The sequence below is a fragment of the Alternaria novae-zelandiae genome, assembly GCF_023758075.1.
Source record: "Alternaria novae-zelandiae strain BMP 2774 chromosome Unknown scaffold_29, whole genome shotgun sequence".
Lineage (NCBI taxonomy): Eukaryota > Fungi > Ascomycota > Dothideomycetes > Pleosporales > Pleosporaceae > Alternaria > Alternaria novae-zelandiae.
The window spans coordinates 97,319-121,698 of NW_026056989.1; the positions used below are offsets into that span (position 1 = coordinate 97,319).

The 24,380-nt window shown below is 52.9% G+C and overlaps 4 protein-coding genes across 4 annotated transcripts; 2 read left to right on the plus strand and 2 right to left on the minus strand.

The window, feature by feature from the left end:
- Nucleotides 1–8,541: 8,541 nt before the first annotated feature.
- On the plus strand, nucleotides 8,542–11,078 carry J4E88_010140 (uncharacterized protein; the record flags this gene model as incomplete). The annotated part of the gene is made up of 3 exons (XM_049403735.1): nucleotides 8,542–8,832; nucleotides 9,781–10,797; nucleotides 10,869–11,078. 3 exons carry the CDS (start codon nucleotides 8,542–8,544, stop codon nucleotides 11,076–11,078), a joined length of 1,518 nt encoding a protein of 505 aa, XP_049250515.1.
- A 3,065-nt stretch (nucleotides 11,079–14,143) lies between these two features.
- J4E88_010141 (uncharacterized protein) lies at nucleotides 14,144–15,766 on the minus strand (the record flags this gene model as incomplete). Its single annotated transcript, XM_049403736.1, has 3 exons — nucleotides 14,144–15,008; nucleotides 15,056–15,425; nucleotides 15,457–15,766. 3 exons carry the CDS (start codon nucleotides 15,764–15,766, stop codon nucleotides 14,144–14,146), a joined length of 1,545 nt encoding a protein of 514 aa, XP_049250516.1.
- Nucleotides 15,767–18,007: 2,241 nt separating this feature from the next.
- On the minus strand, nucleotides 18,008–19,181 carry J4E88_010142 (uncharacterized protein; the record flags this gene model as incomplete). Its single annotated transcript, XM_049403737.1, has 2 exons — nucleotides 18,008–19,086; nucleotides 19,142–19,181. 2 exons carry the CDS (start codon nucleotides 19,179–19,181, stop codon nucleotides 18,008–18,010), a joined length of 1,119 nt encoding a protein of 372 aa, XP_049250517.1.
- A 4,393-nt stretch (nucleotides 19,182–23,574) lies between these two features.
- J4E88_010143 (uncharacterized protein) lies at nucleotides 23,575–24,333 on the plus strand (the record flags this gene model as incomplete). The annotated part of the gene is made up of 1 exon (XM_049403738.1): nucleotides 23,575–24,333. One exon carries the CDS (start codon nucleotides 23,575–23,577, stop codon nucleotides 24,331–24,333), a length of 759 nt encoding a protein of 252 aa, XP_049250518.1.
- Between the last annotated feature and the right edge of the window lie 47 nt (nucleotides 24,334–24,380).

A 24,380-nucleotide genomic window follows, 5' to 3' on the forward strand; every position in this document is an offset into this window, starting at 1 on the left:
CTTGGGCGTTGCGACCTGGCTGCGACCGACGGAGGTACCAGGTCCGCTTCCGGTCACTCAAGACATGGTAGACCGATACAATAATCCACGAACCTGGGCAGAGACTTCACTGCACACCACCAAGCCGACTGAGACACCGAATACCCCTCCGATCACCCAAGGTCTGGCGAACAAGTACAATAGTCGAGCCGAGACAGAAGAGGCAGGAAGGTCACCGCAGAACCTCGAGCAGGCTGACGTGCCGAATGACCAGCCCGAACCTGAGGAGATCCCACACGCGCAGCAGCCCACCCCTTCGGGCTCTCGAGGCGCCGTTCAAAACAACGCGAGCTCAATGCCATGGGCACCCCGCCGCCCTTCGCTGCTCCGCTATGAAGCCTCTGCCAGATTTCCAGAAAAAGGAAACCGTCACGCGCCACCGGAATTACGTCGCTCAAGATCCCCACGCTCCCCACCGCCAGCCCTTCGTAGACCTCGCTCCGTCGAACGTGGACGCAGGGGAGTTCGTTTCGCCCTCGATGAAGATGAACCCACCACCACCTCCACTACCATTGCTGCAGAGACGAGGCCAAAAGTCTACAGCAAAGAACCATTCAGCCACCAAAAGGGCAAGGAACACATCCAAACCTGTTATTTCTGGAACCATCCGACCATTCCCCGCTGCGCTAACGGCAATCGCTGTCGATTTATGCACGAATGTAGTCATTGCCATAGTATGGCTCACGGGCGCGCTCACTGCGACAGTGATCTTGGTGAAGGTTATCGACGTGGTCCACGCCGAGAGGGGAACGCATACTCACGCCGCTGAGATACGTCATGCGACCGCGCGTCCAACAAGAGAAAGACAGAGGAGGCGAAGAAGCTTTGTCGCCGAGCGCAAAGGAGGGAGTGTACCGACCCAGATGCGGATGATAGCGGTCAGCGAGAGGATATGGTGGTCATCTTGAGAAGATACGCGGTGTGGCTTCATAGCGGCGAGTGTGTAAGAAAGCCGAGGATTTAGTTATCAGTTTGCCCCGTGGAATGATTGATGAACTGTAATCATGTAGAACGAACTTCCCGATTTGTCTCAAGGCAGAGCAGATACAACGCGTGTTGTTCGTTGATCTAATGTGCTGCGCTCTTGCAGGCCTCCCTTCTCCGCGTATTCACGTCACGAAAGCTCTCCCGTCACTTCGCGTCCCGACCGACACGTCACTGTGTTGTTCCTTTGGTAGCGCGGCTGGGTTTCGATGCCGAGATTCCATGGGGAGTGTGGGAGCTTGCAGATTAGAGTTTGAAGTTTTCAGGCCTGCCGTCTGTCAGGGTTCTGTGCAGCAACCTCGGCTGATTAGTAAGGCTCCATCCCGCCCGTTATGTTGTCTTGGAACAGCCCCGGGGCACCTTCCAAAGTCACCAGCAACATTTTGCCAAATATACTATCACACCGAATGTCGCATTCAACTTACCCGAGCACAAGTGCGACAGAGCTGGGATAAGCGGTATACTTCCGAGTGGCATGTTGTTAGTCGATAGCTTCGGCAACTTGGGATGTCATCATCTCCCCGCGACGCGCTTGCGCTCAAAGCGCGCCATCACGTGATGACGACGCGCCGCAGCTACACGCCCAACGTTTGTCTTAGAGGTACATGCCAGTTGTCATCATGTCGCGTGTCGCATCTCTTGGGTTTCAAGCTCCAGTGAGGAGAATACAGCTTCGTCAGCTGCAGGTTACGTACCGGCTTGACACGACACAGTTGCGGAGATGCGGGAGGCCATGCTGACCACACACTTGAGATGTAGATGGACAGATCCGGAACGCCACGCAAATATTACAGCCTTACAAGCTACAGATACCACATGCTGTACAATGGTTATTTTGCCCGGGTAAACCTGATGGATGGCGTTCTGTACTCGTTCTCCGCAAGCGGTTAGACTGTGGAAGCTGCCTCGACAATGTGGGGAGACACGTTCGACTTCCGCAGGCGTGCCTTGACTCCACCATACCGCGGACACTCCTCCGGACCGCTTCGCATTGCGCCATTGCATCTCAAGCTCACACGTCACACTCTAACGACTTCATAATGCTGCGCCGCTCACGATTCCTTCGTGTAGCGCCTTCGCTATTGTGGCCACATGTTCTTCACAATCATGTCTACCGTCCTCCATGCCGTTGTGCGCTCTACTGTAGACCTCAGACGGACCGGTTTCACTTACTTCAATTAGGACGTGGTTCACAGCCCAGGACGCAAGAAGGTGAGAGAGATGGCAATGGCTCGCAGTCAAGATCAAGGCGCTCATGAAGAAGATCATTGATTGATACGTATAAGCAGAAGCCCAAAACGCTTCTTTTGGAAGGATATTGTAAGGGCAAAGTCCTCTTGCTAGCGACAGTGGTCGTGATCAGACCGGCCTAAGAAGACACACCCATCCTCTTCGAGCCGCGTCGAATGAGTAAAAACGTCCTATTCGCTTGCTCCCTGCAGTCGCATTTATGAATAACCCTAATCCAGGTCCGCAAGATCACTGGCAACCATGTCACCGTAACATTGGCTATGGTAGAGCCCTTGACACCACACTGATCTCAACCATATCGTCAGCCCAGAGCAAGCCCATGAGATATCGCATGTACTTACGACCGCTCCGACCGCTTGTAGCTCGATTGTATCCACACGAACAAGCTCCAGCATGACTCAATAAGCAATGAGCACTAACGATGCGACGAAGAGCCAGTGGCGATGCGACGGCTCCGGAGCTTCTGCGAGCGTGTCTTGAGTCCGTTCCGGAAGACGGCGAGCATGGTGAGAAAGCCGGACCACTGAAGCCTTAGCCACTTCCTGAGATTGGCTATGCGGGACGGGCTTTTGGATTGCGTAGCGTGGATATTCTTTTCGTTCATGATAGCGGTGTTGCGCCTTCAAGGAACCGTTGTTTTAGCAGTAGTCGATGATAGCGGAAGAAGCCGATAAGTAATTCACCAGGCCTCCCTTGAACGTTAAGAGGTAATACGTCAATGGCTGACCTGGTTGAAATAGGGATTGAGTGCGCGATGAGGATCGTGAGTAGAGTGTGGTATGGGAGTGAGCGTCGGAAGAGCAAGGCAAACGAGCGCAGATTGGAAACCTATACCGTTGCCTTCCACTAAATCGGGCCCTTGCCGGTTGTGTCAGACAAGTCAGCTGTTCAACTGGCTCGTTTATGTGTGCACCTGATCGTCCTGCCTCAAGAGATTCATCACAGTGGAAGATGCATGTCATGTGTGAGGACAAGAGTACATTGTGCATCACCAAGGAGCTTCTCGCTCGTGAGGTCTGGTGAAATGGCGGTACAGGAACACAATGACGAGATAAAAGTCACGATTTAACAGTGTCGCCCAATACCAATTTAGGATTTCTGAATTATGAGTTGATGCGATGTTACGAGATTTGAGTGATACCCAGGTAATGTCGGTCATGACGCGTCGCTGGTGGTTGCGGCCAGCCCTGTGCGACGTCACAGCGCTACCTATGGCCTACTCTCATTCACGTGATAGCGATGCACCTTCTACGAGACCTGCAGGGCTTGGGGAGATATTGACCGTAGATGCGCGTGTCCAGCCTCAATGCTTCGGATACCTCGTCGCATGTATCTTACGGCTAATAAGCCCTCTGTTCTTACACCAAAACCTCAGATCCCGTATGCCGTTGGCAGAAGTTGCTGATAACGCTCTTTTCCCGCCCGTCGATGTCGAGCTTCCGGCATTGTACCCGCGATCGAGTGCAAAAGAGCTTATCAGAGTGCGGCTACTTTCGTTCGGGACGATCGCTGGCTGTCTATCACGCTGAGAGCGACATCACTAGCGAGTGTCGAAAGTCCCGCGCATGAAGCCCGCTTCTCCGGAGTGCACTATCATTCCCCACAAGGTAGCAACGAAGACCACCCCAGAAGAATACTAGATTCTCATCTACACCATCGCTTTATATGTCCGCCAATGCGCTAAATACTGACTCAAATCCAGCGAAAGCACAGCTTCGTCCACCACTACAGCTATATACTTATCAACGACACTGGGGATTGACTTGCGAAGCTTTAACCAATGCGTCAAGGCTAGGCTTGTTGGCGTAATAGGTTTGGAATACTGCCGAAGATCAACATATTTGCTTGTGGCTATCCACTTCAATCACGTAAACATGGTTATGATTTGGCGACGTGAACATGTGTTGCGAAAGCGAGTTTCGTGACAGTCGGTTCACCCCAAATGTGTTCGTCACTGGCGACGGCTAGAATAGCTTCGCTATGCCATCTTCTCAATAGGCGTTCTGCTAACGGTACGCTGTGAAGACGAGTTCTCAGACAACTGGGGCCGTGGCTTCTACCTTGTCGACCACCGGGTCGTCTGTTACAACGTGCGTATATGTATGAAATCCATGTATCCTTCCAGGATATCAGTTCGCTCATTACTGATACTTCTCAAACAGCGGTTACCATCTAGGAAGTGACCCTTTGGAATGCATGGAACCGCAAAACAAAAAATGAAATAGACGAGAATAAGTGATTCAAGCTCGGGCGCCTGAATCGATCAAGATACCAGCGGAGGAGCAGAGTAGTGAAGTAGGCATACTTAGCTGGGGACAGTCCAATGTATAGTCTGGCATGAGGGCGAGAGGATAGTGAACAAGCGTGAACAAGCGCGACAGGCTAGATAGATCCAGTAATGAAGACAATGGATAATAGGTATGCCGTTCATCGGCTGAGTGCCGATAGCGACGTAGTGGAGGCATGGAAGTAAATGGACTTCGGCCTTTGCCGAGAGAATCCTTGTGATAGTCGAGCAACTCGCGCAGTGCTCGGGGGAAAGCCTGTCACGCGCGACATCTGCTTTCTTGTCGTGTATCACAAGACGCGAAAGATACACGCGGAGCAGGGCCTATCAATCGCAGCAGCTCCAAATTGCCAGACGCTCATGTCGACAATGCCTTCAGACTCCTCACTACTTGTGTATTTCTACTCATTTAGACGGCAGCGCATCTGCTCAGCCTCTTGTTGGAACGATACGGTAGAGGCGGGTATGACTTCAGATCTCTTCCCCCCTCAGGTACCAAGCAAGCTAGGTACTCCAATGGGGTACTGACCGAGGCCCATACGGCGCTGGATTGACGAGCGGTAGTAGCTCCGACCCCGCGCGCAACAGCGGAGGAGAGTGTGTGAGGCTATCGTACGCCCTGAACGGAAAGGGGACCATTTTCGCGCCATCATATGTTCTTGTAGTCTGCACTATCGCTGTCTCTCTCGGCTGTTGGGCAGCTGATCTACAGCGCCGATTGTTGACATCGAGAGACGCTCGACGAGTGGTGAGTGAGATGCGCCGGTGGAATTGTACGTGCATTGTCGAACCGCCGTTGCTTGGAGCTGGCGCATCATCCCCTCGATGCGGGGTGGGTCGTGGAGAAAGGGTCGTTGTTGCCGATGGAAGTAGCCTGCCCATGACCAGATAGTGCTCTTGTTGCAGTGACACGCAAATGCGCCGTTCACGCATCCTCCCGCACGTGTAGAGGTTGTGTCCATTGGTGTAGGGGGTCGGAGGCGATCGAGGGTGGCTGATGATAGGTTGTATGGCGTTGAGGAGGCTCTGTGGCGTGACTGGAGCACAACAGGGTGGTTTCCTCCGGTACGAGTTGGTCTCGTTCATGTCTGTAATCGCGTAAGCCAGTAGTTGCCCATGAAGACTTGGGCATCTGGTGACCTCGGCCGCGCAGCCATGGCCGAATGCGATGTGGACGTGCCGGTTCAGTGGGCGTGGATGGGTTGACCAGCCGATGACGTGATGCGCGATGCCGCTGTTGAGATTCCAGAACGTACGGCCGCTGGTGGTAACGGTAGAGGCGGGCAATGTGGTGCAGAGACAGGTCGATACCTGGACAGCCTTCTAGTGCGGCTCTCGGTCGGCCACGTGGGGGATGGTGGAAAGTCTGCTTGGCACGGCGCACAGACCCCCGCGGCCATCGTCATCATCGCCAACCACCTCGCCCTCCCCATCTCAATTACCACCGAAGATTCTCTCCACCTTCGCGCCAAACCCATCTGTTCCTGCAAATGTGTTGGAGTGCGACAGATCTTTCATCTCATATGACCAAGAGCTGACCCTTCGCCACCCTTAGGTGCAGTGCTGTCCTCTTCTTCACAATGGCCATGAACCATCCAGTTATCTGGTCTCGACCCGTGCACCCTCTGATACGCCTTACACACTGAACTACATTCGACACCTCCTCAAAGAACATCGCCTAGTCGTTCCACTTTTCATGCAATGCCACGAGCACGCGGCTGGGTTGCAGGCCACAACGCAGTTGATGCGATCGATATGTCCCAAATATTCGGATCGAATCTACAAACTCTTACCATGTTCATTGCATCAGAAGGACAGGTATTTTTGCGACTCGCTTGTGGATAGAGCAGTGCCTTCACCCCGCTACTTGTCGCTTTTCACTTCCCATGTTACACGACTGATGGCAGGCTGCATGTTTCAATCTCAACCACGCAATGGCATCTTGGCACCGGCGCGCTCATCAAGCAAGTAAATCCGTCATATCCTCGATCGTTTCTTTCTAACTGCGAGCCCGCCATTCGCACGGCCTATATCGTCTCATATACTGTGTCGCTTTCTCCACACTCTCGGATTACTATTCAACAGCGTTTGTTTGACTTCCAGACGATTCACGCCCTTCTGGTGAGCCTACGAGAGTTTCCAAGTCATGTCTGGTGCTGTAAACGCATCCGTCAGACACATTAAGCATTGCCTGTTACAATGCGACCAGTCAATGGGAAGTACTAACAACAATCAATGTAGCAGTCCCAGCGCCGACCGCTTCCGTCATCGCCATCGATGCGTATCAGCGCGCAAGCATCAATAAGCCGCAGCCGACCACCGACGATCGGGTATCGTCTCCTCTCCCACACGCTCGGTGCCTCTGCAAACCCCTCGCCTCTTTACCTCCACCGTTTCCATCCCTTCGACTACCGCTACATATCGATAGTACTGCATCTCCACCTTCAGAAACATGCCTGCGTATCCGCGATTGTCACTGGGACCTCCGGCAGATACGGTGTCGATACCGGAAGTCACGGCGCATCCGATCGATTCTCAGACACCTAGCTTTCTCAACCTCTCGGGTGAGGCACGTAACATAGTCTACGAGCTGCTCTTCGAATTTGAGCAGCCGATAGCACTCTCTGTCCCGCCATCTGCGCATGCATCTTGGAATTCTGTACCTCCAGTAGCCCTACTTTCGACATGCCGGCAAATATATCATGAAGCTGTCGGCATCTTGTACACCCGCAACCGTTTCCTTGCCGCGACCGCATCGGGTTCCACATGGTTATCTGCCCTGAACCACACAACTAGTTGGCTTTTGGGACTGGGATCACAAGCAAGGCATCTTCGCCACCTAATCGTACACGTCGTTCACCGCGGTCGCGACCTGAACGAGCTGCAATCGTTTCATCCGGTTACCACATCAAACGCACGGCTTTTCGAGGTCCTACCCCTGCTGCGCGCGCTCTGGGAACTTCGCTTGGACTGGTGTCACATCAAATACGCTCTTGCCCACCAGGATTATGCCAATGATCTCGATATAGACCGGTCAGACGCGCTTTGTGCAGCAGACGCCGCCTTTGCTGCTATTGCCTATGGACCAGTCGCTCTGACTACACCACGAAAGCTGCTCGCTAGCGTCCAAATTTCTTCATCCGGCACTTGCCTTCTTCGATTCAAGAGCTCAACAGAAGGGCTCGTGAGCTCCATCGAGTGTCTTACGCCAACAGGTGCATGTCCCATGTCCATCGAATGCCTCCCTGTTGAGCTTCATCCTCACCCTCATCTCGCCAGACACCCAGCAAAGAAGAGCCAGGCGAGATTGGCGGGTCTTCCCTTCAGCGTACAAGGTCGCATCGTCTCGGCGTACATGGCGGCTGCGGAAGAGCCGTCTTCGGCAATTGAAGTAGACCTTGGTATGCGCCGGATACGTGGCCTCGAGCACCTACACGCCTTGCTCGCTCTGAATCGCTCCTTTCGACTGAAAGCGCTATCCTCCATCACAATGCTGGCCGAGCCAGTAACGGTGCGCCTTCCGATGAATACCACCTCTAAGGATAAGTCGGGTTTCTGGGACCTACTTCGCTATGTACGCGAAGATGCCGGAGGTCCAGATCGCTTCGATTGTTTGCACTGGGCATTGTTACGTAACAGGCATCTGAGCATTTCTGTTACCTTTCAGCTCACCCCCACGACGACCCTGCAACGTCGAAATGGATGTGCATGGCTTACTTCAGATCGAGATGCGTCGCGAGTGGTCGTGGCCTGTGGACTTTCCTCGACCGGATATCCCCATCCGTGTGCAACTTGTGCATGTACCTGGCAAACACTCCGGCCTCCAGACACTTCACACACGTCAATTTCTCCTTGGCCAGTTGAATCAGAAAATGCTGTTGCTTCTGCGCGACGCCTTCCAGACATCGACAATTCATTACCGCCACGGGATCAAAGTCAGCACCGATGGCCACGGATCAACTCCGCCAGTCAATCCCGCAATGTCGGAATACTGCAAGAAGTTTGGGGTAACGGCGCCCGACTGGCTTCTCACGAGAGGCGTTCTGATCTTCTGGATGGACGGATTCGGCGAGCCTTTGCGTGCAGACTTTGCTACCTCTGCTGGTGATGTTGGGTTCTCGGTGCCCTACTCGCATCCTGTACTAGCCGATAAGGCGATGCGCAACGAGGTAGACCGCCACTTGCACGAGGAGTGTAGTCACTTTGCCAGAGATTATCAAGAGGGCGTGCACGCAAGTCTCTACAAGTTGTATCACGCACAGGCTGAATGGGTACGTCTTCACTGTCCTCGGGTTGGCGGTGGTCGACATCACTAGTAGCTGCATCTCGTTGCAGTCGGCTTTAATGGGTTTCCTTCGTATCAATTTTCCTTCCCTTTTGTCTTTCTTTCCCATTTTTCATTCCCTTCTGTCTTTCTTCTCCATCTTTGCTTTCTTGACGTTCTTTCCAGTTGGGGGGTCGGATTCGCTTCAAAGTCGCAACCGATCAGACTGTATGTTCCAATCGTTATGTGTACGCATAGTCTGCTTTATCGTTGGAGAAGATTCGCGGGAGCCAGATTGAATAGCCATACCTGGAACTTCTCTTCATCACCAAGAGTATATGCATATCAACGTCGCCACTCGCAATGTCAGTGATTGGGATAGACATCTGAATACTTTCAACCACGCCTCGCATCAGATGTCTCCTCCTAGATGCCATGGGTCGTGCCCGCAATGAGCCAACACAAGACACGTATGCACCCTGCTCACAGTCTGCCCACCCTCATACCTCTGCGACGGTCACTTCCTTGTCTTGGACCCAGGCTGACCTTAGGGCTCGTTTCCTATTGTGAGGTGCGCTGTTTGCATGTGAGTGATTCAAGTGCTACCTTGGTCACCGAGCAAAGCTTACCCCGTACCCATGACACGGTGCCCGCCACCGGACTGCCACAATCATGGGGGGCGCGAGATGAAGCCCGACCTCCTCATGGGTCGAAAACCATGTTCTTCCTGCCCCAGCTCTGGTAATTTATGAACGCATTTAGTCGAATGTTCTTTGTTTTCATGAAAATGGCCATGTCTTTGGCTGACATGGGGACTTCGCTTGCGCGCATGGGGGTCAAGTGTGAACACACGCTAGTCATGAACGTCTCACGATCTAGCGCCACGACCAAGGCAATACTGTGCCGCGAACTTCGCTGGCCTTGATCTGGATACTTGACAAGTATAAGTATATAGACGCACATCGGGACTGAGGTAGCGTTATTCCCGAAGATCCTGAAGGGCCAACTCTCGCCTGCGTTCATCAGCGATTCCATAGAGCAAGCCTCGACATTGCCAGTCCACTCCATCGCTGACACAAGTACGAAAGATCTCATGAATCTGGCTGGCCATGACCCTTTCGCGCCCGCTACGGGCACCCGTTCCATGCAGACAATGGAGCCAACGAAACCTTCCACCAGTCCGCAAACCGACACTGAAGACTTCGATGACATCGCAGCAGCGATCAGTCTGATGATGATGCAGACTGCCGACTCGGCCAAAGACAAGTTCTCCTTGGACAACGATCACTCCGGTACCCTTGAAGCTCCCGAAGCCCCCTCAATACGGGTGACAGAACCGAACAAGAATGACATTTCGTTGGAGACCAAAGACTTTGGTAGTTTTATCGCAGCTACAACAACAAGAAGAGCGCGCCCAATTCACATCCCTTCCATATTCACCAGTCATCGCGTTGCTGCTGGCTCTCCCACTCTCAGCTTTGCGCAACAATCCACTGTGGTTGATGAACAGCTGCCACTGGCCTGGCTCCAAGACATGTCCAACAGCCCTGAGTTCGGTGGCGGCGATGTGACCAATTGGGATGACCCCACACCGGAATGCTTTTCCGCACCGCCGCCTATACTGGAGCGGACTCCAATGTTGCCAACGCAAGCGGCTATGAACTCAACTCACGACATATGTCTTCCATTGGACAACGCCACTTCCATAAGCCTGTGGCTCGACGATATCAGCAGTGGGTTCACACCTGAGTCCTTGAGTTCTTCTCTACCATCACCGGAGGAGCGCGCAGCCCCATGTTCGAGCCGAGAGTACGACTCGTCAGGGCTATCTCAACTATGCGAATTGCCTACGGTTCCACCGAAGAAGCGCAAGCGCTCGTCCTCCGTCTTATCAGATGTCCAGTGCGCACGGCGCCCGTCCTGGAACCAACCTTGGCCCTCATCATCCATCTTACCGGACCATGACGTTCCAGTAAGTCGTCACAGCACGGTCAGCTGGCATCTCTTTCTCCCATTATGGGTCATTGCTAACGCAGCTTGCAGCAGTTCGCCTATCCCGATATGGCAAACGATATGCATGCGATAGAGAGCCTATGGGAGGGCCCAACGTGCGTGGAGCAGGCCGGCGACGACAACCACCCTGTGAACGAAGCCTCCTTGAACCATGCGACAGGTACGGTGCTATTCGTATCAGAAAGCCAGCTTCAGCTTGGGAGCGACAGCTGCTACACATCGGCTAAGTGGCTGGTCTAGAAGGGGGGCGAATCGATTGTACAATACCTAGGTAGTCTCCTTTTTTTCTATAGGTATCAATGTCGTTTGATCGTATCCGGGATGGTTGCAACAAATTACGTCAAATTGTGAGTTCCGTACTAATTTACTTGCTCCCCCTTCGTTGCTTTGCCACATGCGAGACGGTCATCAGTGAAGCGCCGACAATCTGGGCGATGAAGAACCCGACCGTATCCTTGAACCGGGATACAATCTCATAGAGACAAAGTGGCAGAAGCCGAGAAGTTCCAGCCGGCAGTGAACCTAGAAGCTCTCATCAAAGCGTCAATATGATCGGGGACGGATGCGGGCATTGCTGCGGCATTCCACACCCAGCTCTACTGGATGCGGCAACACCGTCGTCCTTTGCAGGAGCCCATCCTCGCAGCCATCATGTTCAGGGGGGAATTTCTGGCTTGCTGGCGCGATGGAAGTACTGTCAAACCCGATAGATACTCAAAGCAGTCAGGTAACGGGCCATATCAGCATTATCGTTCTTTGCAGGCTGTCTACGTTACGAACAATTGCAAAGGGCACGTGGCATGCATTATGCTATGCCGTAGTCGTTACGTACTGGTATTCCTAGATTATCTGCTCTTAATGTCTCGCATTGTCGTCGCAGCGACGCAAATTCTGAGTCGCTATAGCCACCTGTACAGTCGTCCCCGAAATTCCCTGGTTCTCACTGAATCGACCCCCTACACCACCTGGGCATGCGTAGTGCTTGTCAGAGTCACTCTCGATGCGTCGGGGAGATCTGGTGTCTTTGTGCAGAGCGCACACGATCGCATAGAACCAGGATGCGCAACAGTAAAACCCCTTACACGCGGTCCCAAAGTTGTCGGGCTCATAATCGGGCCAGGTTTCAGCGCGTGCCAACGCCACATCCGCCATCGTCAACAGAAGACCCAAACTCGTCACATGTTCCTCATTGATCAAAATACAGGCAGTCTGCCAGCCGTACTAACTCGCTTCGATAGACCATTTCGTTGTTCCTACTGCTCAGGCTGGAGCGCGTGAATCTCGGTGGTGTGTTGAACGCCATCATCCCCTGGCTCAGCCATGACCGTGGTAGCAGCGCGCAACCCACTTAATTGCCGAAGCGAACCCGGGCACCCGTACTTTTCCAGGCGCGCCTTAGCGTGGGGTCAGCCGCCAGCTGCATCTTCAACGTCATCTCATCATCTTCAGCGAAGCTTACGCCGTATCCTTTCCAAGATGTCTCGAACACGCTCAACCTGTGACCAAATCCCGGTCCCCAACAGCGATACTCCAAAGATGCGACATCCAGCTCATCTGTCTCCTGATCTCACGAAGCACATACAATAACACGCGCGAGTGTGCGGCGAGGAGACGAGGCTTACATCCATACGACTGGGCAGCATTAGTCCATGAATACATCCATTTTCCGGCTGTTTTACCAAGTAAGTACCTTGTTAAGGCTTACGGTTTGCTCTTCGCTGTCCATTGTAAGCTGCAGGGCTGTCTAGTTTCTGCCTTGTGTCAGGTATCTAGATCTTCCACCGATGCACTAGCGTCCACATCGGGCGCCTTGAACACCATAGGAATGGGATATGGCTCAAGAGAGGCACAACGGAGACTTCGATGTGCAGGTGAACCAAGATCTCAAAGAGCGCTTCTGGTTCAGCGCGAGAGGGTGAACCACGCCCGAAACCGTCCCCTTCACCTTTGGTCTTTCATTCTGGGCATTCCAAAGCGATCTGGAAAGATACCAGAAAGAACCGAACATATGCCACATGCGACGCTGATCGTGACTACTTAAGCTTCTACTGCTCATCTCATTACCAAAGCCTCTGGCGACATCATGAGCACCACTGCTACCATCACAATGCAGGCGTCTGCGCAACATCACCCTGTAACTACCCCAGATCCCACTTCAACCACAATCGACTGCGCAATCTCAAATCCGAGACGTTACCTACGAACATCTCACAGAGAGAGAAGACACAAACCCGACTTTGTCATCTACGCCGACAACTTCACGACGAATTTTCGGAGACCGTTGCCGCAAAACAAGGGTGCACGCGTCCCGCTGCGCGAAAAGACCAACCTCGCGAATGCGGTGTTGGTACCTGTGTATCGCCGTGCCGACACTCCTTTCGTATTCAGTGCCGCCGATCCTTTGTGGGAAGATAACGAGAACTACACGAGAGACTACATGGCGGGTCGTCTTACACCACCGCTGCATCGCACATACGCAACACTACCGTCGACCGTCTCGACTCGCTCCAGGTCATCACGACGGGTGAGTAGGTTAGCACCTTTGTATACCCCAGCTTCCACCCCTCATCGCCGCACAACACGACGTCAGATATCTACACCAAAGCCACCAGTCGTACCGATATTCATACCAATTCGAACTGCGATGCACGGCCAAGTCAATGCTTCCTCGTTTGAATGCACGACCTCGTTCACACAACCATACATACAGCCGGCGCAACGCGTTCATCATCCCATCAGCCCCTCGAAACCGGTATCCAATGGTTCATCATCCTCTCTTTTGGCTCACAACGCCACGTCACCATCAACACATCCTTCCACCTACGAGCCTACTGGCGATCGCGAGTTCCGCCCGTCAGTTGTCTCTTCGCCGATCGAATCTGTTCACGAAGCTCCGGCGACGTATGCTCGGGGGTACAACTAGCTCGGTGCAAATCAAGCATAGGAGGACGAGTGTATAGCCGCGGTTCTAGTTCGTAAAGCCGCAATCGCAACGCGAAGGGGACAGGAAGAATTGGAGGATCAGGGATGTAATCGCTTTCTTATCGACAAAGGTCAGTTGCGAGCGTGCCTCTGATGCCCGCGTTAGATTTCTTGGCGACGACACCGTTTATAATGATATTCGTGCTATAGAAACGTCTTGTACTGGGAGTTGTGATGTAAATGTGCCAAACTAGCGTCAATTTGTCATATTGCCAACTTCATTATGTCTGTATTGTTCACTCTTATCGATGCTAATCATCGCACAACAAAGACACTGGGTGCTTTGTATTTGTAAGAGCTAACTTCCCTGCCTGGAAAACTACTCAAATTCTCTCAAACTCTGCATGTTCACTGGCCATTCGCATCATATCCACCCATTCCTCTTTCGTCTTGCCCTGAAACCAGCGTTCCTGTGGCAAAAACCTCATTCCGCCATCCATGTTTCGTTGGATCTCATCATCCATCTCTTTTTGAAAAGCGGCATCATTGAGTCGCCAACCTGATGTAGCCGGCATATCGTCTTGGAACGGTAAGAATTTCTTGATGTGGTTGTACGCTGCGGGCGAGTCTGGCCCCCACTTTTCGTGCCCACTGTTACCAATGTATAGTTGGTTGCACAACGACGGCAATTTTTCGGCGACATCGCTCCACTTATACCCCACGGTAGCGAGATAGATGTACTCAAAGCGAGCATATCGCAATCGCGGCTGTCGGGATAGAAAGGTGATGAGAGACGGTGTGTCCAGGACCAAACTTCGTAGCTTCAAAGTTGTCAAGGCCGGAAAGACTAGCGGTGTGATGTCTGCTGAGTCGGTGGCATTGCCGCTACCAAGGAGCCTTGCGATTTTGTGCTCGCCCACATCCGGTAGTTGGGGATGTGATGTGGTCATATTGCGGAACTCGAGTGTTTGTAACGTTTCCGATGAGAAACGAATCAAGGTAGCGAGGGATTCAGCTTCGTTGCTGGATGAGTCAAGCATGAAGTCGACACTCTCGGCGTTGAACGAAAGTGCAGTGAGAGAGCTGAACATGTGTTCCAAGACGGCACTTGTCGTGATTGAAGATGGATCAATCTTGGGGAGAACCAGACTCTGGATGCGACTGTTCGACGCTTGAACGGCGGAGCATAGGAGTTCAAGGTGCTTCCAGGTCGTGCCGCATCCAGAGAACTGCTCGTCCACTTCATCGCTGACTGCGTTAGTTTGGTGTCATGCAAATCATGTGGCCATACTCACTCGCCGCCCTCTTCGAATCCATAATCACCCAAGTCACAATGCCACTCTTGGACTTCGATAGCTTTCAGGCACGGCATATGTGCGAAGAGCTTGACCATTGCTGCTAGAATCGCGTCTGCCCTTACGCGCTGCTCCTCTACCTTGGCGGCCCAGATCGCTTCCGCCTGCTCGATCAATTCGCGCTCTCTATCGGGTCTTGCTAGTCGTTCCGCGGCGAGACGACGAATTCCGGCATACTCACCTTCAGAGTCTGTCTCAAAGTCTTCTTCATCATACATTCGATGAAAGTCTTCCTCGTAGTCTTGCTCGCGCTCTAGCCAATGGCGATACCTCGACCAGAACCCTGGGAGAACGGTCAGTATCCGCCTGGCTTTGGATAATTACCCATCGGCTGAACTTACCATCTACGTAGAATTTGGGACTAAACTTGAGCTTCCGAACATGCCGCGCAATGTCGTGCGCGATGAGCTCATCCACGGTACTTTCCACAGAAACCAACTCTACCGTGCGTGAACGACCCGGGTACATGACACACTCGTTGTTCTCCATCCTGCCAAATCTGCTCTGGCGAGAGCCATCTAGATGAATTGTGGCGAACATCAGCGGCCTCACAATGGTCGCAAAAGCGCGACATGTTTGAGATACTGAGCGTAGGTGGTGCTGGGGCAAATGTGAGAAGATCTCGAGGTAAAGTTCATCGGGCAGTTCCATGGTGATTTGTGGTACTAAAGACTAGGAGAAGACAGACGAGCGATACATATAAGAAAAGCGGGCGGTCAGCAGCAGCGCAGGCGTGACTGCGCGATGGTTTCGCGATATTAGCCTGTTCGCGCAAGGCACTAAGCAGCAAGGCAGCAATCTCGAAATGAGACACTTATATTGACGACGCGGCCCGATATCATGAATGCGTGTGTAGAGACACGATTATTGGTGGGTGGTGCATCCAGTGTTGGTGATGAGGACTTGGTGCCAGGCACCAGCAGCGCCTAAGATTCGGCGACAAGGTGCGGGGCGTTGGTGGCGCATTGCGATAGTAGCGGCAATTCATGCGGCAAGTCGAACACGTGCCTGCTGCAAAAGGCTGTGACAACGATACAACATCTGGGCAGATAACCCTGATGTATGCAGCGCTGGATAAATTCCTGGGGTGTTTTTCCATGGTCTTGTAAGCTACAGAGTAGAAGAAATGTGTTCACACCTCTTCAACTTCCCCCAAACACAGGCTGGCGCCGAAATCAAGGTTTGCTGATATTGCAGCTCGCGCACGTCGTCCGTCACAGCACAGCTGTCCTTGACAGCTCGATCATACTCCTGCAGTTACGACCATCTGCATGCAGTGAAGCACGACAAACCGCGAAATGATTCCGACGTTCGCATCTCGATGGGTGCAGAGAGTCTGCTGTCAGGATGTTGTTCGCGCGCCTGACCTACACCCCCAAATGACCACAGCCCCTCCAGGAAGCACAACACAGTCCATGTAGACAAGAATCAAGCAGGGCTGGCACTTCCACTACGGTGGGAAGCGTGACATTCGGAAAGAAATGGTCGTCCTCCCGACTCCAATCCGTTGTGAATGCTGACGGTGTTGCGACCATTTCGTTGTCGCCAGACCCATGTCCACGGCGCATGCCATCTTCCTTGGAAGCAATGTGATTGCGACATGCTCTCGCCGCGCCGTCCTGATTGTCTGCAGGTTGAAGAATAGTGTCGAACGTTGGGGTGGTATAGTGCGATCGTCGAGCGCGCCGATGTACGTGTAGGCTTAGGGGGTGCTTCAGTCGCGGTAGCAGTTTGTTGCCTACACCATGTCAGCAATCTTGCAGCGTCGCGTCACGCGAGATATCTACTTACGGGGTTGGAGGACCTTCTTCCGCGTCCAGACTATCCCAGCTTTGTGCAGCGTGTTCGTCGCAAGCGGTCATTTGCGAACCGGCCGCGCACGCCAGTTCCGAGCTCGAGAGCGGCAGGCGAAGTAAGTCATTTTGTTGAGACCACCACAGTCATCCTGGCGTGATGATGTCGTCACCTAGAGCAGAACATTGGGTGCCAAGGGGGCGTTCGAGAGACAAGAAGCAAGAGTGCCGCCTGAGAAGAGAGTAGGGAAAGGCTCCGTGTACGCCAACTTGTTGTCCAAGAAGGTCTACGATATAGCAACGACAATTCCATCCCGGTGTTCAAGAGAGGAGTGTTGTCGATGTTGAGCATGTTGCCGGGCCAAAGTGTCGGACGCTGCGTCCTCGCAGTCAGGCGTTAGAGACCGCGAATATCTCAGAAACATCAATCTGGTTTGGTTTATGGCGTTCATACTGCACTGAAGCGTCGAAGAGAAGCTTGAGCCATGGTCATGGAGACAATATGCTGAGCTGGAGTGTCGAGCGGCGCGGGTCAATCTGTCCAATCGGAGCTCGTGGAGATTTCTAGCGCGGCCCTAACTGGATCCAGCCCACCACCCTCCCGAGGTCTGCTCAAACATCACACGGCCCGCAGGCTACGTGACTGACATGTCTGCATCTCTCCGGCAAAGCTCCATCCACGCGCGCCTCATCTGAATTGCTTAGCAGCTGATGTATCAACACAAAGCCCTCACACCAGTATTTTCCTCACGTTATAGCCTCTCTTAGCCGGCCTTGCGGACTTGACGCCAACAGTAAGGAGCATTGCCTCCCATTTTGTCGACGGTACCTAAGTATTGATCCGCATGGAGACACATCACTGATAAGCCACATGCCGCGACATGGTGAGTAATGCAACGAGATAACACCAGAAACCGACATGCATGTCATGCAAATCTTCTGGCATGTTAGATGGCCAAAGTGAGAAGAGATTGTACCATGTATTAGACTACCAATGACTACCTTCGCCGCGTTCTCATTAGATCCACCAATTCACACCAACGTGCAAAATTATACAAAGTTTCCACCGATGCGACAGTCTGCCCCAACACACGAAACGTTACTCCTTCTTAGCCTTCTTCATCACTGGTCCTTGGTTGGCAGAGCCCACACGAGGACCACTGTCACGAACCGAACCTCCTGATGCTGATGCCGTCTCCTTCCCAGGCGCGGATGATGTAGCTGTTGTGCTTTTCACCTCCTCTGCCAGCTCCTCGCGCCATCCCTGGAGAAAACCCCGAAGGTTCGCCTCGCCGCTGTTGACCTCGTTGACGTGAACGTTCGGAAGCATTACGTCCGGTACGGTCGCTGTAGTGGCTGCCCTGCCTGCGACGACATTGGAGCCACTTCCAGCAGCCTCTGGGTAACGACTTGGGTCGAGGAGTGTTCCTGGCCCCCTCAGAGGCGACTCTGCAGCTACTTCCTCATCGTCCGCTTCCTTGTCTGGTTCTTCCACCATCTCATCTAGCGCCTGGAGTAGTAGGCCATCGACCTCTTTCTGACCCTCTGCATCGATCTCTACTACCAGTTCCTCAGTGCCTTCTTCCATGACATCTCGCCGGGGTTTCTCTTCTCCCGTACCGCCCATCTCATCCTTTCCTCCTCCAGCCCCCTCTTCTTTGGCCACTATCGTGACGTCTTCTTTGCTCGTACCAACAGCTTCACCCTTATCATCTGTATTGTCCCCTTCCATGGTCTTTTTGCCTATCGCCTCATCGAAGCTCTGGTCTCCCTCCTCGTCGTCATCTTGTCTCTTCCTCTTTACACCTAGATCGCCACCAGTTTCGACAGTGTCAATCGGGTCGTCTTCGCCAAGATCAATGTTGAGATCATCTTCCGGCAACACAAGGTTCTGGTGGGGTACTGGGGTTTTGACAAGAAAGGTGGTATGATCCCAGGTTGTTGCCGAGGAGCTCGACGCCTCCGGTATGTTGAATTGGATCAGCGGGTCCGCCATGGGGTAGAGAAGTGACCCAGACAAATCCAAATATCCGCCTTTGGGCATGGAACGGTTGAGCGGCAGCAGTTGTGGGCCCGCTGGGAGATCGGAAGACGTCGCGACTGGTGGTATGGGGTGTGATGCGGTAGTAGGGGGGGCAGGTTGCGGGCTCGGGCTCGGTGTCAGTGGTTTGTAGTGCCCTGTGGACAGGTCAGCATGAGCAGTATTATTGACAATTGCTGATCCAATACTTACTTCCATTGCTCCTACCCTGTGTGGGTGTCTCGTCCGCCATAGTCAGGCGTGTGTTGAAGGTTGACTGGGCGGCGTTGGATTCCAAGGTGTGGTCCGCCGGATTGCAAAGAGAGGGAAAGTGTCAAGGTCTTTGCACGCGCAGCTGAGGGAAATTTTCTGTTTATGTGTCGTGCGCAGTGCGCGTCACTTCGTATGCAGGTAGCCATGCAGCAAACGCTCACCGCGACGCGTCGAGAGAGAGCGCAAGTCGACATGTCATCTTCACTCTCACTTTCACTTTCACCTTCATTGCGTCGGCATCCACGCTCTATACAGCAAAGCAAATCTTGTGGAGAGCATTACTCGGAAGCATTCACAAATCTGCAGTCGCTTCTTCCTCTGCGTGCTATCAATGCGGTGAGTGGAGAAGCACGAGTGGTGACCAAGTTGGGGTTAGCGTAAGATCGGTACCCGCTAGCGCGCGGGAAGGGGAGAGATTCACGTGGGTGTCTCTGGAACATGAGAAGTTAGCTCATGTGCTGCATTGACGACGTGATTGAGGGGAGGTTTTCGTTCGGCTTCGTGATGAAGCTTCCCTGGTTCGGCTGAAGTGGACGTAGTCCAGTGTGCGCCAGTGCGCCCCATCAGGTTGCAAAAACTGTCAAGCCGATCGGGATGCGGGTATGTCTGCACAACAAATTCCTCAACACAGCGCATCATGATATAGTGGCTCCTCCTGAAAGCTGCAACTGCGATCTCGGATTGAGGTCGCCTTCTAATGGTTCAAGGCATGAGTGGTCTCATGGAGCCGCGTGAGTGGTACCTGAGAGCATCAGAAAGAACGAATCAGGCCCAACGTAAGCATAATAATAACGGCAGCTCGCCTGGTAGGGATTGCAGAGATACTGAGTTCCTGCAGTATGCAGTACCTGATGATAGTCGGTCCGGAATGTGATGCAGCTGAAAGCAACGACGTCTGGAAGGAGGAAGCGAAGCACATCTGCTACCACCGATGTCGCCACTACTGTGTGTAAATCGTGGAGCCACCCCAAGCTTGCGTGGACGTCGCACGATCGCAGGTAACGGGCGAAGACCTCCGTATAAATATGACAGTGACGTTGCATACTGTCTCCTGCATCTAGCATCTTCGCGATCGGTGTTTGGCAGCCCTTTCGTGGTGACGAGAACAAAGGGATTTCCTCGGAAGGATTGTAATGGACGGTTAGGCAGATGTGGATAAGTTCGCGAACGGAGATGTAAACAGCGGCCACTCGGGTGGTGGTCGCAGCGCTCCACTCGTTGACCAGCTCATGACAATTAAGGCCGCTCATGTTGCCATCATATGCATGTTCAGGCGTTTCGACTTCTGTCAAACCACCTTATCTCGGCTAGGGCATGAAGGAGTGCAGGGCGTGGCTGCGTGATGAGCGTGAAGAGCATAGAATGGTGTCAGAAGGAGGAAAGAGGAAAGCAAGGGGAGCAAACAGAGGCAGATTAAAGCACACAGGGAAGATAAGAAAGGGCTGAAATGAAGACAAAGAGAAGCCAGAGGATATGAAAAGCACGACAGAGAGCAAGGGAAGAGCAAGAAGAGGTCAGATATAGTGTCTGGCGTTCAGTGCACAACGAGAGTGCGCACGCCGGACAGGCCGCTCGAGAAGAGACGGCCGATCTCAAGATGCTGTTTTTCTGGTTTCGTTTGAAGCGATGTACAGCTGCTGTGAGTTCTGGTGCACTATCGCACTATCCGGCGGGTCCGTTCCAAGCACCAACAGCATGGCGAAGTATCTACACGGGACATGTCGTATCACATCAAATTTGTCCAGGAACACCCCTCCTTACTTACCATTGCAACCCAGATCTTCCCAAACATGGCAAGATACACTGTACCTTTGGCGATGCCGTACTGACAAACACCTGCACTATTCCGCCACCAGGATTCAGGATTATGCCTATGCATTGCGATATGGCCCGGAGTCGCAAAGGCGCGATGCCCGATCATGTATGTGCCAAAGTGACTTTGTCCGGTGGTTGACGGCTTTCCGCTCGGTTCTTCAGAGCCCAGATCTAAATCGCTTCGTGGCCAGTCCATGATAAGACCCATGTGGTACGGTGGCAGAATATCTTGTCAGACGAGCAGCGGGACGAGTAGCCCATGCCACGCTGGACGAAAACACGTGCTCCCATAAGGATGCCTGCCGTCAGGGCTCGTGTCTGCAACTAGGCCGTTGCTCAAAGTAGTGCCGGCCTGCGCCGCTTTGTTGTTCTTCAACCACGTTGTTCGTATCCCGGTTACGACTCCCTCTTGCTTCCTCCACCAGTGCTTCTTCATATGCTCTGGGTATCAATGGACCAGGCCCTGTCGAGTCGTATACGTTGTGGATGCGAGTGAATGGTATGTGACGCGTTGTGTAGGGAGGCCGATAGCGGGATAGTTTCGTGGGGGTGAGGCTCTGTGACAGCGTTGTTTTCTGCGATGACTGTTCCAGTTAGCAGATATACCTCAATGTGGCATGTCGGACTCACAGGTGCCCGTTCGTGCTCGTTGCGAAAAGATTGAGGACAAGCTTCGTGATGTGTCCACGGATCCGCCGAAATTGGGGTTGGCGCACATGGGAGAAATGCGCCGTAACTGTAGTTAGTGGGATGTATACAAATCTTCCATCCTGTTTGCACGAAGCTCACATTGACTTCCATCGTTAGAACCGATGGGCGGCGTCAAAGCTTGTAGGTCGCAGGCCCTGACTGCCGAAGTGCGAACCCTGGGGTGAGAGCACATGTGCTAGGCGCGGGGAGAGGCGCTCATGCGCATGCATTGTTACCACGCGCGAAAAAATTGCAGTGGTAGCATCGTCAACACATCGTGTTTGGTGGGTGAACGCTGCGTAAGCCCTGCCCGGGTAAGTTGTTCAGCGCGGCCACAAGCTCGACGGGGGACCTGCGCTCGTGATCTTTTGTGGGGTGCATGACGCTATGCCTGTCATGGACTAGACCACGAGGCAGTCAGCGCCCCACTGGGCACCGAAAGTTAGAAGAAAGCGCCCAACTAAGTCAACAATGCGAAGCTCAAAGAAAAGGTCAAAGCCAGGCATATTCGCACGACGTTGACCATTTGGTGGAATTGGGTGATGTTGCGACAACCCAGCAGGAATGTTCCCTCCTCAGCCGAGTTGGCCCCGTCGCTTCTTGTGCCAAGCGCAGCATCGTCGTCGAACATATAGCGTTGGCTTTTACTGGTCAGGCTTGGTAGGGCTTCTTTATGAAGTCTTCACCATCTCGACAAGCCCGGCCTTGTCGTTGGAAGTTGGGCACTCGGACAGCCAGCGGAGGAGAACGTACGACAGCGTGGTGGGCTGCTATATGACGGCTCTGGAGTGATGCGATCTTGTTCAATACGTCACTCTCCCAGTGGACACACCCCAAAGCATACGGCATAGTGAAGGTCAGCTGTCTGACTTCGTCGAATCAGAGGCGTGCGCATCATATCGATCGGCTTCGCGTCTAGTCGACCTTGGAGGCAAGTCGCGTTAGCATCGCAGTCGTCAAGTCAGACGAGGCGTGCGTCGGTTGGCTCATGCAGAGGATTGATGTCCAGGTGGGGGCTGGATGAAGTGGGAGGACTCGCGCTGACTCCAGGTCTCGAGTAGAGCAACTTGCAGTCTGCATAATTTGGCTTTGATGATAACGGCAGTGGTGGGCACGGGCTGAGTTTCCTTGTGAAGTCCGAGTTGCGTGGCACCGACAGGTCGTTACGTAATCACTCCGCCACCACGTAAGCAGCCGCCTATGGCTGCCAGTGACCAACACCATCATCGACCATCACACTTCTCGCATCACAAGCACGTCTTTCGTTGGTACTCACTTGCAATGGCTTAGCTCCGAAATCCCTCACACTCTTCTCTCTTGACAGGATCGCAGACTAGAGAAGGTTCTTTCTCAGCCGTTGTCAAGAACATTCCTCGAAATGCCAGTGATCATTCGATTATCATGAGGTTGCACTTGATGCACTATTCTCCAGTCAAAACTATTCTGCATTCAAAACAATGCACATATTCAGGGTTGTGGAGCCGTATCAATGGATTAGCAATCTTGGCGGGACTGACGCGGTCATGCAATTTAGCTGTGCAGCTTAGGACCCAATTCGTCAAACCGAATCGAAGCGACACAGTGCACTTAGCGGCTTTGATAACCTCGATGATTGACAGCAATTGGTATATGGTGGGTACTTCAATACAATGCCGATGAGGTCGTTCTCACTCGCCTTTTTAGCCCCCTCCTTTACCAACAATGATTCACACTATCCATAAGTTTCAAATTCATTATGCAAGCGTTCTGTGTCAAGATGTACACAACGATTGCATTGGACCAGGTATAGCATTAACGTTTTCTTCCTCTCTCGTTCTCACGACAACGAGTTGTCGACCACGAGATCCACACGACACACACAACACACAATGGACACAGCAAGTTGCTCACTCGAGAACGGCTCCATAGAAATCGAACACCCCACTGACCGCATTGCCGCTCTGGAAAAGCTAATCTTAGAGCTTCAGACCACCATTGCGTCTCTGACAACTGAGGTCCAGACACTCCAGGCCGAGAATCGCCGTCAGCACAAGTTGACACTAGACGCAAAACAATGGTGCTGCCAGACCTACGATCAGTGGATGGAATCTCTGAAGGAGCTTACTGGCATAGAATCCGAAGCTAAGAAAGACAAGTCTGTGCTCCGAGAGAAGATACTCGAGCTTAAGGCCAAAAATGCTTATCTCACGAATGAGATCCAGACACTTCAGGCCGAGGATCGCCCTCAGACCGAGTTGAAAATAGACGGAGCACAATGGTGCTGCCGGACCTACGATGAGTGGATAGAATCCTTGAAGGATCTTGATGCCGTGGAACCTGAAGCCGAGGAAGACAAGTCGGTGCTCCAAGAGAAGATATCCGAGCTTGAAGCCAAAAATGCTTCTCTCGCGAGTGAAATCCAGACACTCCAGGGTAGTCTTCGCGATATTTGCGGACAGAACTCTTTGTGCACACAAAGTGCAAAGGAACTCGACGATCAGGTGATGCAGCTTGCACGCGCAGAAGCCGAAGCTCAGCAAGAATTGTCGGCGCTTCGACTCAAAATATCCGAACTCGAGCAAATCATCGCAAAGCACGATAAAGAAGACACTTCAACCGCAGAGCAGGAAGAAAGTGTTAAGGCGTAAGCAGATGAAACAAAAGCCTGTCGTGAAGTCGGGGCAAATCCACAAGA